We start from the raw sequence: 16,683 nt of genomic DNA, 5'->3' as shown, positions 1-16,683 counted from the left end.
TCAATGCACTTTTTACTGTAAGTTAAAGACCCCAAAATAATACAGAGAAAACCCCTACAATCAGACAACCCCCTATGAGCAAGCAATTGGCAACAGCAGAAAGGAAAAACACCCGTTGAACAGGAAGAAACCTCCAGGAAGAAGGAATCATGATCATAAGGACTCACAAATGTCAGGAAATTCCTGGAGAGTAAAAAGTCCTAGCATCTGATTTGTTTCTAAATGCTGGTGCTGGTTAGGTCATAGGCTCTGCAAAGATTCACTAGACACAATTAGTCTAGCAAAAAAAGAAAGTTCAACAGAATCCATTTTTTCCTAGCCACAAAGAAGTCACTGCCCTGTTTTTACTCTGGTGTGACTGAGCACCAATTTCACAGTACAGATGACTGTACTGCTTGTTTTCAGTATGATTACTTCTAATGTTAACCCAGAAAGAACGAAGCTTTCAGCATTGACTCAGTCTTTTAACTACAGTTTTCAAATTCTCATATCAACGTAACTGTAGCTGCCAAATATTTTGGGTGGCCTTTTGAAAAATTCTTAATCGGATGCACTCAGATATAAAAGTTTTATATATCACACAAAGCTGTGTGAACTGTAAAAGACATAATAATGGTGCTGTGCAAAATTCATGTTTGGATTGCAAATAAAAATCAGTTCTCCCAGTTGGGATGGGTCAGGAATGGGGTTGCAACACAGGGGAAGGAGAGGCAAGGAGATGAAGCAATCTATTCCTGTTTTGTTGTGGGCCGGTTTGACTTGGCACCGTGAGGCTCTTTGAGTGGGATCAAATATTATTTCAACTCACTCCCCCAGGGGTGAGACCGGGTCCCCGAACACAACCTGCTTTTATCTCAGGCCCCTCTTCAAGGCTCCGAGCCCTACCTAGGAGAACAGAGGTGTGACAAGGAGGTAAAGTAGGGACTGAGGAATCTAGTGTACTAGTATGTTGTCTGTATAGTGGTGGTAGTATTTATGTAGTATATTTGCTTCAGTGGTAGCTTTATTTGAAGGTGAGGAAGAGGCCGTGCATTCATTTCTGTATGAAAAGGAGAGAGATTTGCAGGCTATATAATGAAAAATTTAGCATGAAATTACATGCACACAAGCTCAAACAGCACATGCACTGTAATATAAGAAACCATGCACGCACAGTACAGAGTTGAAAAATGTTTCAGGCGAAATGCTGCTTTTACGTTTTTTTATTCTTTTGTTTGAAAGCCCAGAAACCACATGGTGTTGAAATGATACATCAGCATGAACACAGTCATTAACTGACTATTTCACCTGTCTAGCGCAGCTGCTGTGGGCACTAACCTTAAAGATACCCTGTGGAGTTTATGAACACTAACAGCACTTTGGAGCAGTGCTTTGATTAGTGGTTCCCCATTTTGTGTGTAACTTTTGTGCTCAAACAAAAATGAACAAACCCATCTATGTTTATATGGGCAGCTCCAATAAGACTTTAGTATGTTTATTAAAAATCCCTTTAAATCTAAAAAATGACAAAGAGTTTAAAGGGTCATTTAAATACAAAGTTCTACTGCATTTCTTTTATGTGGAGCAACAAAATAAAGCATACGAGGCAAAAACAGAGTTTGGACAATTCACTGTTGTATCTCTCTCCTGCACACACTGACGATAGGCTGAACCAGGGGTGGGCAATTCCAGGCCTCGAGGGCCGGTGTCCTGCAGGTTTTAGATCTCACCTTGGGTCAACACACCTGAATCACATGATTAGTTCGTTACCAGGCCTCTGGAGAACCTTAGGACATGTTGAGGAGCTAATTTAGCCATTTAAATCAGCTGTGTTGGTTCAAGGACACATCTAAAACCTTCAGGGACACCGGCCCTCGAGGCCTGGAGTTGCCCACCCCTGACGCTGAACCATGATTTGCTTATCTGGATTCATCACTTTGTAAGACCTGTTGCCACTGATTTTTAGTCCAGCTGTTGGGTAATTCGGAATACCTTCCAGTTCCCCTTCCTTGTTTTCTTGACAGTAACCCTTCCACAGAGGCTAATTCTGATGAGGCTTCAGTGAACAGTAGATGGAACAACTGTAGGCCCAGATGCATCTGTCAGATCCTGTATCAGGTCTTTGGATATTTTATTTCCCTATTTCTTAACATGGCTTTCAGATATAGTTAAGCTGCTGTAGATAGCTTTTTTTTAGGCCTGTCACTTCCTCTTTTGTCCTCCACTTGTCAAGTTTCCTAATGTTCTAAGGGCACAGCACACCAGTCTGAGATATGCCAAGTTTCTGGCTCATGGTTCTTTGGAAATCACCTTGTTGGTGGAAAAATATAATTTCCACATATGTGGCATTTTTAATAAATTTAACTAAAGAAATCACAGGAAATTATGTGTTACTAGTTACTAGCAAATAGGCTAAAGACACAAAGAGTTTAAATCTGGGGCTTTGCTAAGTAACTTATATGCAGAAAAAAACACTGCTTCTTCCCTTGAGTTATAGGTGCCTTTTTTATGGCTGAATGATTTACAGCTCAGTGTTACATGGCTTAGGAAACAAACAAACCACATATATGTTCACATTTAGGCAATAAAAATAAGATATTATGTGCAAACTTGAGCATTGGCAGTTTATACTTAGACAAAGCTAGCTTATCTGTTTAAGCTAAGCTAGCTTAAACTAGTGTATGAATAAATCTGACATTTTCTTGTCTTTCTAACAAAAGTAACCTATACACACAGCCTAAACATTAAGTTTCCCGTTTGAGAGTAATTTCTTAGCTCACAGTCCAACCGAAATGACTTATATCACCTTAGCTAGCAGAGCAACTATCTCCAACACACACAGCAAGCTTGCTGAAAAGAATGACTTAAGTGCAGGTGGGAGGCATGGGGGAGGCTCATTTGGACTCCTCATGACTGACCGCGATTGAACAATTGGCATTCGAGAGGCTGGCATGGCTGTCTCATTACCCCTGTAACCAGAGGTGTGTGTGTGTGTGGGCACATCATGATTCCTCACCTTCCCATTCCTGTCAATGTATCTCCTACACCCTGTCCTCTGACAAACAACCTAGAGGTTTACAGCCACCTGCACAGCCCGTGTTCTTTTTTTGGCGTTCTGGCCTTTCGGTTCGACACGAGAGGGTTAAGGCGCCGTTAAAGATATAACAGGTCGCATGTGTTGCATTATTGGGTGTCTCGGCATGCAAGGGAGGCCGCGGTGGATTGCATTAGCCTAAGCTTGCCACTAAATTATGCCAGTGTTTCGAGAAGCCCTTGGCAGTGCGTGGAGAGGCAATTTATTCTGACTAAATGTAGGTTGCCGTGATATGTGAGGAGTGCTTTGTGGAGAGAGCTTGGTTGAGCCAAAAGAAGCTTCAATGAGTCCTTTACCTCAGCTCTGAATAAATCACCCTCAAAGTGTCAAAGACCACTTGTGTTTTATCCTAGTCTGTATGATGGAGACGGAAACACTCAATGGATTAGCATGGCTAGAATTTGGATGAGGGACAGCAAGGGCATCTCATATGGACAGCTATCTGAAACCATTGTGGAAATGCAATCTCAAAGGAGAAGTCTGGCAGTGCCATCAGTGCCGAAGAACCATGCCAAAACTGAAATGCTGGCATTACAAAGCATTCAGGGATCTGATCCATAACAGCACAGATGAGAATAAGCTGTGTAGTCAAACCTCACGAAAAGAGATGTCCAAGCAGGTTATTAGCAGCTTTAACTTGGTTTTAAGTTTTGGACAGCTGTTTTTATGCTGAAATTCATCAGCTTTGCCCCTATATCCTCAAGAAAACTTTCATGATTATTTTCAGCTTTGCTCCGTTTTACTTATCAGGGCTTTTGTCCACTTTGGCCTTGTCCACTCTACCCTCTGTTCTAATCTGTCAGTCTGCTCCTTTCTCACTGTCCTCTCTGAGCAGCATGGCACCAGAGCCTGTGGGACAGAACCATCTGTCAGCCACAGAGGAGGGACAGCTAGACATGCTACCGCCATTACAGCGATGGATTTCTACTGTTCCCTGTCTCAGGACGAAAACTCCTTCCTCGCATGCCAGGCACACTCTCTCTTTGTTGTAGAGCCAAAAATGTGACATGTTATTCCACTCGCAGGTTCATTCTGCATACAGCATCCCCAAGTTACCTCACACTGTCACTTTGCCCAAATTTTTCAAAGTTCCAGAGATGTTCATTGTTTTACATCTCAAAAGTATTTGTTTTTGCTTGGTTTTTTACTTCGCTTGTCAATCTTGGTCCTTTTTGCACCCCATTTCCTCTCGCGCTCACTCGGAGTTTCTCACTGCAGAGCTAAAATAGCCCGAGGCTGTGTCCACCAGGGATATTTTTCTGTTTTTCACAGCTATTGTGTAAACATTCTTGTATAGATTATACCACTTGCCAAAAGAAAAAAAATATATTAGTTAACCTTTGATTCCAAAAGCTTGGAAATTTCATTAAACGGGTAAAATGAGAGGGACAAGATTTCCCTTAAGTAACCTGCAAATACCGAATCCACATTGATCACAATGCGCTATAATACAAAAACAATGCTTTAGTCCTCATTCAACAAGTACAGAAACAGAGTCGGGAACAGTAAGGTATAACAGTACTGATTTGATATCCTCATACACAGTGGAAACCCAAGCTGCAGATCTATACAAGTGTACAAAATGCACAATAAGGATCTCCCAAAATAAACCATGCAAACTTACGCCATATTTACTTTTACGGGAACAGTGTTGTATATTGCATTTATTCATTTTGGGTAAAAAAAAAGTAGTGCAAAGTGCAGACTTTTGTTATTTGGTCTGCTGAAAGCCATTTAATATATCTGACATATTTTGAGTTTTAAAATATATTTTTTACATTTATGTGGATAGAGTACGTGTGTAATATTCATTTCATTGTTGAGTAAAATTTGAGTAAGTGTTCAGGAAGAAATATCAAGTGAAACAAGTTTTTGATCACGTTTTTTTCTGCTACCCAGGTATGTTTAAAAACGTGTTATCAAAATGACTTGATAGTTTTATTTAATTGTGTAATGCTTATTGCTTCTTTAAGATTCAATAATTATATTTTAGAATTAAAAATATCATTTATAATAAAGACCTCGTGCAATACTGATGAATTATCCATTACAGAAACATTAAAAAATGATTGACGTAATTACCAGTACTTTTAATTTAAGGCAGCTGTGGCATAAACTTTACACTGAGTAGTGATCTAATAAATGTGTTAAGCACTGTACATTGAATTTTCTAACCTATAAACTTGTTGGCCTTCATAAAACATTAGCTGATATTTGTGGAACATAACTCATGTGTTGGCTACATATATGTTTGCCTGTGTAACAGGTAAGATCATGCATTGTGTCAAAATACCACTACAGACCAAGATCCTCACATTGTCTGTTGGTTATTTTTGCAGTAATGATGACACTAGGACTATAGAAACATTTATGTCAACGTGCACACAGGCACACAGTTCAGTAGCTGACTAACCTAGCTTGCAGCATAGCCTTTGTGCCATTGCTCACTGAGCAGAAGTAATGATAGTGTAGTTCTACCATTTCACAAATATCTTTGCCTCTAACTCCGTTAAGCACATACAATATACATTTACATGAAGATGAAATGGTAATTAAAAAGAACAGTGTCTTAAAGTAATCAACACACAGTTAAGTCAATTAAACAACCTACATGTGTATTCTTCTTCTGGCCTGTATATTGTTTCAGGGCCTGGTTCATGATGCAAAGGAAGGCCCTACACCACCACCTCCTTCTGATAAAATCCACCTAATTAATATCGTTGTGCATTCTGCAGATGTCACTTAAAGACAATAGCTTTTAAAAATTAATGATCTCTAAGTAAGTTCAAGTGCCTTTCATCATATGCAGCATATCATGAGTGCTAGCGAAGAGAGCAGATCATATTGTTTCTGTCTTTTAACAGTTCCTAAAGTATAAGTCAGGTTACAAATTAAATAGTTTTTAATACAGTGGGGCAAAAAAGTATTTAGTCAGCCACCGATTGTGCAAGTTCCCCCACCTAAAATGATGACAGAGGTCAGTAATTTGCACCAGAGGTACACTTCAACTGTGAGAGACAGAATGTGAAAAAAAAATCCATGAATCCACATGGTAGGATTTGTAAAGAATTTATTCGTAAATCAGGGTGGAAAATAAGTATTTGGTCAATAACAAAAATACAACTCAATACTTTGTAACATAACCTTTGTTGGCAATAACAGAGGTCAAACGTTTACTATAGGTCTTTACCAGGTTTGCACACACAGTAGCTGGTATTTTGGCCCATTCCTCCATGCAGATCTTCTCGAGAGCAGTGATGTTTTGGGGCTGTCGCCGAGCAACACGGACTTTCAACTCCCGCCACAGATTTTCTATGGGGTTGAGGTCTGGAGACTGGCTAGGCCACTCCAGGACTTTCAAATGCTTCTTACGGAGCCACTCCTTTGTTGCCCGGGCGGTGTGTTTTGGATCATTGTCATGTTGGAAGACCCAGCCTCGTTTCATCTTCAAAGTTCTCACTGATGGAAGGAGGTTTTGGCTCAAAATCTCACGATACATGGCCCCATTCATTCTGTCCTTAACACGGATCAGTCGTCCTGTCCCCTTGGCAGAAAAACAGCCCCATAGCATGATGTTTCCACCCCCATGCTTCACAGTAGGTATGGTGTTCTTGGGATGCAACTCAGTATTCTTCTTCCTCTAAACACGACGAGTTGAGTTTATACCAAAAAGTTCTACTTTGGTTTCATCTGACCACATGACATTCTCCCAATCCTCTGCTGTATCATCCATGTGCTCTCTGGCAAACTTCAGACGGGCCTGGACATGCACTGGCTTCAGCAGCGGAACACGTCTGGCACTGCTGGATTTGATTCCCTGCCGTTGTAGTGTGTTACTGATGGTAACCTTTGTTACTTTGGTCCCAGCTCCCTGCAGGTCTTTCACCAGGTCCCCCCGTGTGGTTCTGGGATCTTTGCTCACCGTTCTCATGATCATTTTGACCCCACGGGATGAGATCTTGCGTGGAGCCCCAGATCGAGGGAGATTATCAGTGGTCTTGTATGTCTTCCATTTTCTGATGATTGCTCCCACAGTTGATTTTTTCACACCAAGCTGCTTGCCTATTGTAGATTCACTCTTCCCAGTCTGGTGCAGGTCTACAATACTTTTCCTGGTGTCCTTCGAAAGCTCTTTGGTCTTGGCCATGGCGGAGTTTGGAGTCTGACTGTTTGAGGCTGTGAGCTCAAACAGGTGCCATTCATACAGGTAACGAGTGGGGAACAGAAAAGCTTCATACAGAAGACGTTACAGGTCAGTGAGAGCCAGAGATTTTCCTTGTTTGAGGTGACCAAATACTTATTTTCCACCCTAATTGTGTGGATGCTTTAAGCATCCACACTATTGAGTTCCTCTTGGGACTTCCGTACACTTTTTGGCACTTAACTACTTCCGCAATTTTCAGCCGATTTTCACCGTTCAAATTTTAAAATATTCTGCTATTTCTGCTAATTCCTGCTATGTCTTTTGGTATTTTTCACTATTATACTTTTTAAAATATTAAGCTTAATTTGTCCCATTGAAATGAATGGGAAACTTCTGCAATTCTGCTAAAATTTGCTTGTTTCTGAAACTTAACTACTTCCTCATATTTTCACGTAGAACAACCATTCAAACTTTAAAATGTTCTCAAATTATTGAGCTATTCAGGTATGATTCAGCTTTTTCAAATCTTTTACCGTTTTACCTTTATGCCTCTTAAAGTTTTCAGTTGCAAAATTGTGATTTTTCACAAAATACATGCGTTGTTATGCTTGCTATGCACTTGGCTTCCAGTCTGCCACTGAAGGTTTTGCAGTCTTCTCTTCATGTCCGAACAACTTCTTGCTACTTGCTCAATCTTCACTCAACTTCCACAAATTATACATCAAAACGTAGGTATTTTTGCTGGGTTTCCGAAAATGTCACTATCATTGTTGTGGGATTTATAGAATTTTGGCAAATCTCCTCAGACCAACACAAAGTCGCAAAACTCTCCATAGAAAGTCAATGGAGAGCTTGTTCAAAATCACCGCTTGATTTCTGTAATGAGAGGCATATTCGAATCGTCATATCTCCTTAACGAAGCAAAGTTAAGACATAAGGCTTGTCCCAGTATATCTTCAGACACTCCTGACGCTCACAATTCAAGAATTATTTTCTCACCTATTACCGTTCTGAAATGAGTTAGACTTGTTTGAGGGTAGGAAATTCGTCCTTCGCTCAGATTTCTTCAGATTTCAAACTCTGGAAATGAACCACTTTTTTCTCTTGTCATATCTTTTTAATGGATTTCCACAGAGACCTGAAAATTTCCATGATTGTTCACCAAAGCCTGCTGTCTCTTACGGTGAAAGAATGATATTGATACTCCAAATAGATTTAGAGTTAGAAAGCGTTGTTTGAGGGCAAGTCAAGGCAGTTTTTGCTTTGCTCTACTCAGTTATGGTGCATTAGAAGTCAATTATCTTTAATAATTCATATTTTAATGATAAATTGTCAACACTTTAAGATTCCCCCATCTCTTCTGAACAAAACGGTGTAAGAATGACCGTTCTAGCCCCTACGGTTAGGAAATTATGGTCATTTGTTTGAGGGGAGTCGTCATTATGAGAAATAGACTGCAAAAATCCTGTGTCTCTCTGTGCTGCATGCACCTGTTTTGGCGGGAAAAAGTGCACAGGCTCTCTGATTGGTGGATTCAAATTCAGCAGCTCCAAGGCTGCTTGACTGAGCTAGAAACTTACTTCTCTCTCTGTGTGTGTGTGTGTGTGTGTGTGTGTGTGTGTGTGTGTGTGTGTGTGTGTGAGAGAGAGAGAGAGAGAGAGGAAGCCTTTTTATGGGATGATCTCATTGTAAGATTTAAATTCAATATATTTAGACTGGTTGACTGAATTGGATCTTGTGTGTGTCTCTCTCTGTGCATGTGTGTTTCCATATGTGTCCATATTTGTGATTGTGTGGCTGTTATATTTTTTTTTGCCAATTTTTTTCATTTAACAAGTATATTTGAGGGACCCTTAGCATGTTCAGCATTTTTTCAGCTGTCCATTTTGCTTTTCCAATTTTTCTGTTTAAGTTATTACTATTGTGCTAAATCATACTATTTCTGCTATTTTATAAGATTTGTGCTAAATATAGTATTTCTGTCAAATTATAGTATTTGTGCTAAAACATAGTATTGATTTAAAATTACAATATTCATAGTTCATCACAGTGTCTCTGGTAAATCACAGTATTTCTGCTCTGTTGTACTATTTTTCTAAATCATAGTGTTTCTGTAATGCTTAAGTATTTTTGGCTAAATATATTCTTTCTGTTATCTTATACTATTTCTCCTAAATTCTTGTATTTTTGAGAAGTTATGTTTCTGGTAAGTTACAATATTTCTGCTAAGTTCTGCTATGCTATTGTATTTCTGCCAAGTATTATGTTTCCTCTAAGATATTGCAGTTCTGCTAAGTTATTCCATTTTAGCAAAGTTCCTTTGCTTCTGCAAAGTTTTTACAATTTCTGCAACTTTTCAGCTTTTTCAGCTACTTTTTGCATACAGCTTCAGCTTTAAAGCATCCACACTGCATTTTCGCAGGAAATGCAAATTTTTCTAGTTTACAAATAAATTCTTTACAAATCCTACCATGTGAATTCATGGATTTTTTTTTCACATTCTGTCTCTCACAGTTGAAGTGTACCTCTGGTGCAAATTACTGACCTCTGTCATCATTTTAAGTGGGGGAACTTGCACAATCGGTGGCTGACTAAATACTTTTTTGCCCCACTGTATATGCTACCATGTACTTACCTAGTGAAACTTGACTGAGTAGCAGTGCGTCACTTCCACTTTGCACAAATCTCAGCACAATCTAGATACAGTTTCACTGCATGGAAGGGGGAAAAGTAGCCGCATCTAAAACAGCTGTCAACCACAGTGGTTATATTGAAATAGGAAAAAAAAACATCACAAGAAAAAAAAATCCCTACCTGGAAAAAATGTATACATCAATAAATAAAAGGCACTGTTCTGTGCCATGCAGTTCAGAATCTTTCTTTCCAAATAAACCAATGACATAAAAGTAATGACAGTGCAGTGATATAAACCCTTTACAGTGCAGCTGTATGTCAGCTCATTTTTGGCATTAAGTTTCACCAATTAGTAATGCTATGCTGGAATCACACCACATGGCAGTGACTGTCTCCTAAGGTAGCCTATGTAGTAATATGATAAAACACAGAGTTTAGTTTTATTCGGTGTTGCCATGTTGCTAGCTATATATGACAAAACTAGCGGATCCTGTGAATGTGTAAATAAAGGTATACATTTTGTGGGGACCCTGCAGTTCTGGATTAGTTGCTTAGGATGGAGTATGGTACTCCAGCACTGGAAAAAAAAATAGCTTCCTCTGTAAGTCCTATCCTTGTTTCTGGACATTGCCAATACTGTAATATCATCCTAAACGAACAACAAGACAAAAGGTGAACAAGAGTGCTTGTTTCAGAAGCTGTAGCCAAGACATCCGGGAGGAGGGGGGCTCACCATGTTTTTGCTGCATCGCTATTTTTGTTTGCCCTGGCTATATTAAACTTTCAGGACTTGCTGCAAAAACACGCTAATCTCCGAGCGCCGTCAGGAACACGTACGTCTGGCTCTGTGGTTCCTGCTGGACGCGGCCTGTGTCGAGTTGAAATTTGTCATATCTTCCTCCCGCCGATGTCTGTCCCCGCTTAAAGTTTTTTCACTGTTATTTGTCAACAGAGTCTCTCCTTAGGTCACCAGTGACACACCAAGCACTGCAACTTAATTACCCACAAACCTTTGGGAGAAATAACCAAGAAGTCCCTCTTATCACTGTGACTCTTCTGCCAGAGGTAATGTGAAAACTCCTTCCGTGCTTTTACTCTGTCACCATGCATTTCATCCTTGGGGCTAGCTTTTCTTCCTCATCTGACCTCTCTCTCCCTTGAGAAAGTTTCACTTGGTGGCCTTTCTCCGGGGTGACTGATGGCTCCTCTATGGGCAGACTCATCCAGACTTAATTACCCACAAGCCCCTCAGAGGGCAAATGCAGAGTGACCGGGGCATGCGCACTATGTCATCCCCTCTCCCCCTCTTGATCCTTTAGTCCAGCATCGCTGAGTGGATTGTTAAAGCCCATCCACTGTGTCCTTTTTTTCACTATGTTACATAATAAAACCGCATTTGTTTTTTGGGCGGGTGTGGATGTGGGGGGTTCTTCCTTGGAAGAGGATGCGATTAGCATAAGTATTACCCCCACCCCCACCCCAGTTATTCCAGTTTAACCAGACTTCAAACCAGCAGAAATGTTCTTGTTAAATTTTCAGACAGACCAGCGGGGCCTCTGATTGGTCACAGTTAAGCTTCAGTGCTGCTGGCTAACAAAGTTTGTCATGCCCAAACACCCAAAGTGGTATTGTGAAAAAAACAAAACCCCAAACACGGGATTGTACACTCCAAATCAAGACAGAGGCTACTTGTATTCCTCCGCAAATGCCCTTGATGCAGCTCACACCCACACACAACACACCGGGATCGATTTGAAAATTTATTTTCATATAAAAAAGACACTATGAAAACATTAGAGGACTACTTTGTACAATCTTATGTATAAAAAGAACAAAAATGGAGAAAGGGATGAGTTTTCAGTAATAAACCAGGAATGTTGGATGGTTGTAGCAGTCGGGTTAACACTGAAGCATCAGGGTGGAGGGCGAAGGTGAACATGGGGTGGGGGGGGGGGGGGGTTAAGTTGGCTTGAACATGGAGTTGAGTTGCAAATTTTCTCTCCTTAGCTTTGTACTTGTTTGTGTGGGTTGATTCTTGTAAGACTGACAGGAAGAAAAATTGAGATGGCATTCTGACCGGCATCTTCTCGTGGTTAAATATGCATCGCAGAAGAGGAAAACGTTGAAGATTCGAAATGTTAAGACCCAAGATGAATATCTCAATCAGACAGGCAGCGTCTCACTTACCGTTTACTCCGAGAAGAAAACTTAAAAGCCATTCATCACCGCGCCTGAAGCTGTTCACGCCGCAATAAACAAATCGGGGAGGGGGGCTGTATCAAAACGTCACATTGTGTGAAAATCAAACCTGACTATTGTTGTGGGTTTCTGATGGGAAGGGGGGGGGGGGTCTACAAATGATTGGTGGACTCACATGGGGGCCTGGCAGACAGTCGCTTTGTTCTGTTGGACACACTGTGCAGTAGATCTGGAAAAGCAGAGCCTCCTCACAGAAGGTCAGGTGAATGTGACCTTAGCTCGGCAACTTGGGATCAAACCTATCTCGCTCCTCTGAGAGAGGGCGAGCTGTAGGTTTGCTTATCGGCTGATTAACTTGAAAGGTTAGGAGGGCCGCGCTCTTGTCTCACCATCTGCGCTGTGCTGCTCTACTACCACATTAGGGATCTTTAAACAGATGGTTTGAGGGCTGCATTGGAAAATGTCAGGACAAATCGCCATCCCCGGATAATTACTGTTTTTGAGCGCTCCCCTTCCTCGGCATCTCTGCCTGCCTCTGGCTTTTTTTCTTTTTTGCTGTGTATATTTAGAACTTTCCTCCTCGGCTACCATTTTTCTTCGTTTCTTCACCCATAAGCTGTCTCTATTTTTTTTTCTATCCACACTGTTAGATTAATGGCAGCTGCTTTGAACATAGACAGAAAAGTTATGGAGCTATCATTTGAATTCATCCTGCACTCTCTGACACTTTCTCTCTGCTGGTGTGTGGAGGACTGATGTGCTAATGTAGCAGCAGCAGAAAACTGGTCGTCCTTTTGTAACCGCTGAAGTACGGAGGTAGAATGTCAAGCAGAAAACATCACCATCGGCTCCTCTTCAGTCTGACACCTTGTAGCCTTATAACCTGTGATTCCCTCCCCGTCTTTCTGCAAGCGGGGAATTACATATCTCTGCTCTGCTGCTAGACTTCATGCCTTCTAGGAGCACGACACTGAGTGGGCAGAGTGAGCAACAGAGGAGCGGCGCTGTAAGCAAAGAAAGGCATGTTTGTAGAGCTCGTGATGAAGTCCTCGGATCGTGTGATGTCTCATTACTGGATTCAAAATCCTCCTCAGGTCATTTGAAGCTAACAGAGGTTTTTTGACTGGGGGAAACTGATCAATTCTTCACTCTAAAGCAGCACATTTCTCAGGATCTCAAAAGCATTCCTTGTAGGCAGAAGTGCCTGAGATATTCTTCTTTTCTGGCTTTACTACGACTGGTGATGGTTGAAATGGAGTCAGATATTTAAGTCTTATACTACTCTTTTCTTTAAGCAGCAGAGGGGAAAAGAAGGAGATGCATGAATCTGCATGAGTCGCATCCTTTTTTGTTCCCTCTATTGGGGGCAGTGGGCGGGGGATCTCACGTGGTGCACATTATGTCAGAAAGCAAGCTCACATTTATGTGCTGTGTAACTGTTTACAGGAAATAAAACAAATAGATATATAATAAGAATGAAAAAGCATCACAAGCACAAACCCAACCAAATTCTCCAAATGAATCGATTCTTTTTTCATCAATGGGACCATAGAACACAACTCGGTTGGTAGTTATTTGTTTCAGTCGTGTTATTTTTCCTGTAGGGGAGGACATTTGTTTTTTATTTTGGGGAACCAAACCATAAAAAAACATACCGAGTGAAGGAATGTGATGTTAACACAAAGAGTGCGATAGGAACGGGTGAATAAAAGTGTTGAAATGAAACCTGAAAAACAGAAGAGAGGATGGCACATATCATCGAGAGGCTCTGTCCCCACCCTCCACCCCCACCCGCCCCCACATTCCCTGTCCGTTCAAATAAGAAAAAAAGAAAAGAAAAAAGGAATAGATAAAGACTGACCAATTTGATTCTCAAGGGGGAAAGCAAATTGAGAACAGGGTGCCTTGGAAGGGAGGAGGAGGAGGGGAGGCTACCCAAGTGTGAGAAACCTCAGTGAGATCTTTTCCCCTTGCTATAAAACAAATATCTCCCACCCCCACCTCAAAGTCATGAAACAATTGAAAGAGGTTATCTTTTTTTATCTTCTCCAGAATAAAATCAAGACAATTTCTCGGAAATAAGTTTCTCATAGTTTTTTTTTCTTTTTTCTTTTAAAGTTCATTTAAAAATCTTCTCTTTTTTAATCAGTCACAGACATGTCAAGCCCCTGTTCTTTCTTTTCAATAGTCTTTGCGAAAATATAGAGTAGAACAGTCTTCTTTCCATGTCTGTCCGCTGCAGCAGTAAACATACACTATGGGATCCGACAGAGCACATCGCAGGAGATGGGGAGGCGGGGAGTAGTAGAGAGTGTGTGTGATCCTTGCAGAGAACTCGTGTACCTATGTATAGCTTTTCAGTAGTCCGGTGTCTCTGTGTGCATCTGCACCTCGGCACGAGAGAGCGTGTCTGTTTCAGTGGGTGTCTTCACACGTCTGCGTGCCTTCACACTTCAGTCTGGAAGTCTCCCTCGGATGAGTCGGGGGTGTTAGCCGAGGACGAGTCCCAGTTTTTATTGTGCAGTTCCATCCGGTCCTTCTGCTCCCCGGGCACGATGGACAGCTCGGGGGTCATGGTCTTGAAGCTGTCCCAGGAGCTTTGGTCCTCTGGGGTTGACTTGTCCTAATAGAGAAGAAGGACAAAGAGAGGGGGCAGGAGGACGACCATGTTAGGAAAATTCTGAAAACGCTTTCATGCCGTCTGATGGAGAATTACATTTTACAAGATAATATTATCCCCATATCTTTTCCTAATTACAGGCTACAACTAGCACTCATCTGCTTAGTTTAGTGTAAATAAAGAAAAGAGGAAAAAAGAGGAAAAGGAGGTTGATGACCAATGAGTGATAAGCAACATGCTTATCACTCATAAAAAGGTCTACCGAGTGTAATTTGTGCAAAAACTGAAGTGTAAATGTAATTTCACGAGAGAGATGTTTTAGCAGAGCACACGCACCACCCTAGGAAGTTCGGTTTCATTTAACGACCAGAGCAATAACCGCGTTTCACGAGATATCAGAAGTGCAATATTTTTCAGCCTGTGTACCCGCTGTATCTGTGGGTAACACAGTCGTCATGTAAAATAAATGATCGCCACCAGCACAGGGGAGCGCTGACGTTTGGTTTTACCGGCAAATAAAATGATTTCGATAATTAGACTGAACTGTTGAGTTGTTTACCGTCCGTGTGATCTTGTAACCGCTCTCGTTCCTTGCCAAGTTGGACTTGTAGCGATTACTCTTGGCCAGTACCAATCACTGATGGATGTAATCTCACTGCTTGTTTCATTTTTTTCTCTTTTTTTTTTTTGATATATGTGTATATCAACACGATAACAGCTTCTGGGGCTTCCTGGTGACAGGATTTACATTTTTCGTACTTTTTTTCCTAAACTAACAAGCTCATGCCTTCTGCTTCTGGGTCTGTGATGCTCTGTTTTTCTCTCGCTGCCAATTATAGCATATTGGCTTATCTGTACATCCAATGTCTGAATTTGGATTTATGATTGTGGGACTGAGATCTGAGCTCATAAATCTGGCTCTGATATTACATCACTGACCTTCAACAGCTTCTCCCCCTGCCTTCATCTAGTCTTCATTCAGATTTCAAAGTAAAAAATACAGCAACAGGGATATATGATGAGTTTGCCAGTACAATGTTAGATACACTCACCAGCCACTTTGTCAAGTACACCTGTTCAACTGCTCATGAACACAAATATCAAACCACACAATCACATGGCAGCTATTCAGCAATCCGAGACCATGTCTGCATGCCTAAATGCTATTAAGATTTTTCTGCAAAAAAATACTCTGGATTTACAGAAAACATTCCAAAAAAGAGAAAATATCCAGGAGCAAAAATGCCTTGTTGATACCAGAGGACACAGGAGAATGGTGAGGATCCTTTGAGTTGATAGGAAGGCAACAGTAACTCTCATAACTGCCCGTTACAAATGTGCAAAAGAGCCTTGCTGAATGCACATTATGTTGTGCACCTTGATACAGACGGGGATACAGCAGCAGAAGCTCACTCCTGTTAGCTAACATCAGGAAACTGAGGCTACAATTTGCATGTAATCACTAAAATTGGACAACAGAAGATAGGAAAATCATTGCCAAGTCTGAATTGTTTCTTTGTCAATTTCTGCTTCTGATATTTGGACGGTCGGGTCAGAATTTGGTGTAAACAGCATGAATCCATACTGCCCTGTATCATCTCACTGATTGTGGTGTAATATTGGAGGGGATATTTTGCATCACTGAAACATCACAGTATATTTGAGTATAGTTGCTGACCGTGTCAGTCCCTTTATGAACACAGTGTACTCATCTTCTGATGGCTGCATCCAGCAGGATAACGCACCAGGTCACAAAGCTCAGATCATCTCAAACTGGCTTCTTCAACATGACAGTGAGTTCATTGTAGTCACTGGCCTCCACAGTCAGCAGATCTCAATCAATTAGAGCATCTTTGGGATGTGGTTGAACAATAGATTCACATCATTGGTGTGTGCCTGACAGAGCAGATCTGCAGCAACTGTGTGATGCTATCATGTCAACATGGACCAAAATCTCTGAGGAATGTTTCCAGCACCTTGTTGAATCTATGCTATGAAGAATTAAGGCAGTCC

The 16,683-nt window shown here is 41.1% G+C and overlaps 1 protein-coding gene across 4 annotated transcripts in view; it reads right to left on the bottom strand.

The window, feature by feature from the left end:
* Positions 1–11,598: 11,598 nt before the first annotated feature.
* Positions 11,599–16,683, bottom strand: part of adgrb2 (adhesion G protein-coupled receptor B2) — a 264,465-nt gene continuing 259,380 nt past the window's right edge. For all 4 annotated transcript variants that reach the window (XM_026156028.1, XM_026156033.1, XM_026156032.1 and 1 more), the window contains one exon: positions 11,599–14,673. In XM_026156028.1, the coding sequence (XP_026011813.1) occupies positions 14,497–14,673 (177 nt within the window). In that variant the 3' untranslated portion in view covers positions 11,599–14,496. The remainder of the gene's footprint in view (positions 14,674–16,683) is intronic.

The sequence above is a fragment of the Astatotilapia calliptera genome, chromosome 22, assembly GCF_900246225.1.
Source record: "Astatotilapia calliptera chromosome 22, fAstCal1.2, whole genome shotgun sequence".
In the NCBI taxonomy this organism is placed as follows: Eukaryota; Metazoa; Chordata; class Actinopteri; order Cichliformes; family Cichlidae; genus Astatotilapia; species Astatotilapia calliptera.
Note: the sequence above shows the minus strand (reverse complement) of the source record. Positions and strands in the feature narration are given on the sequence as shown.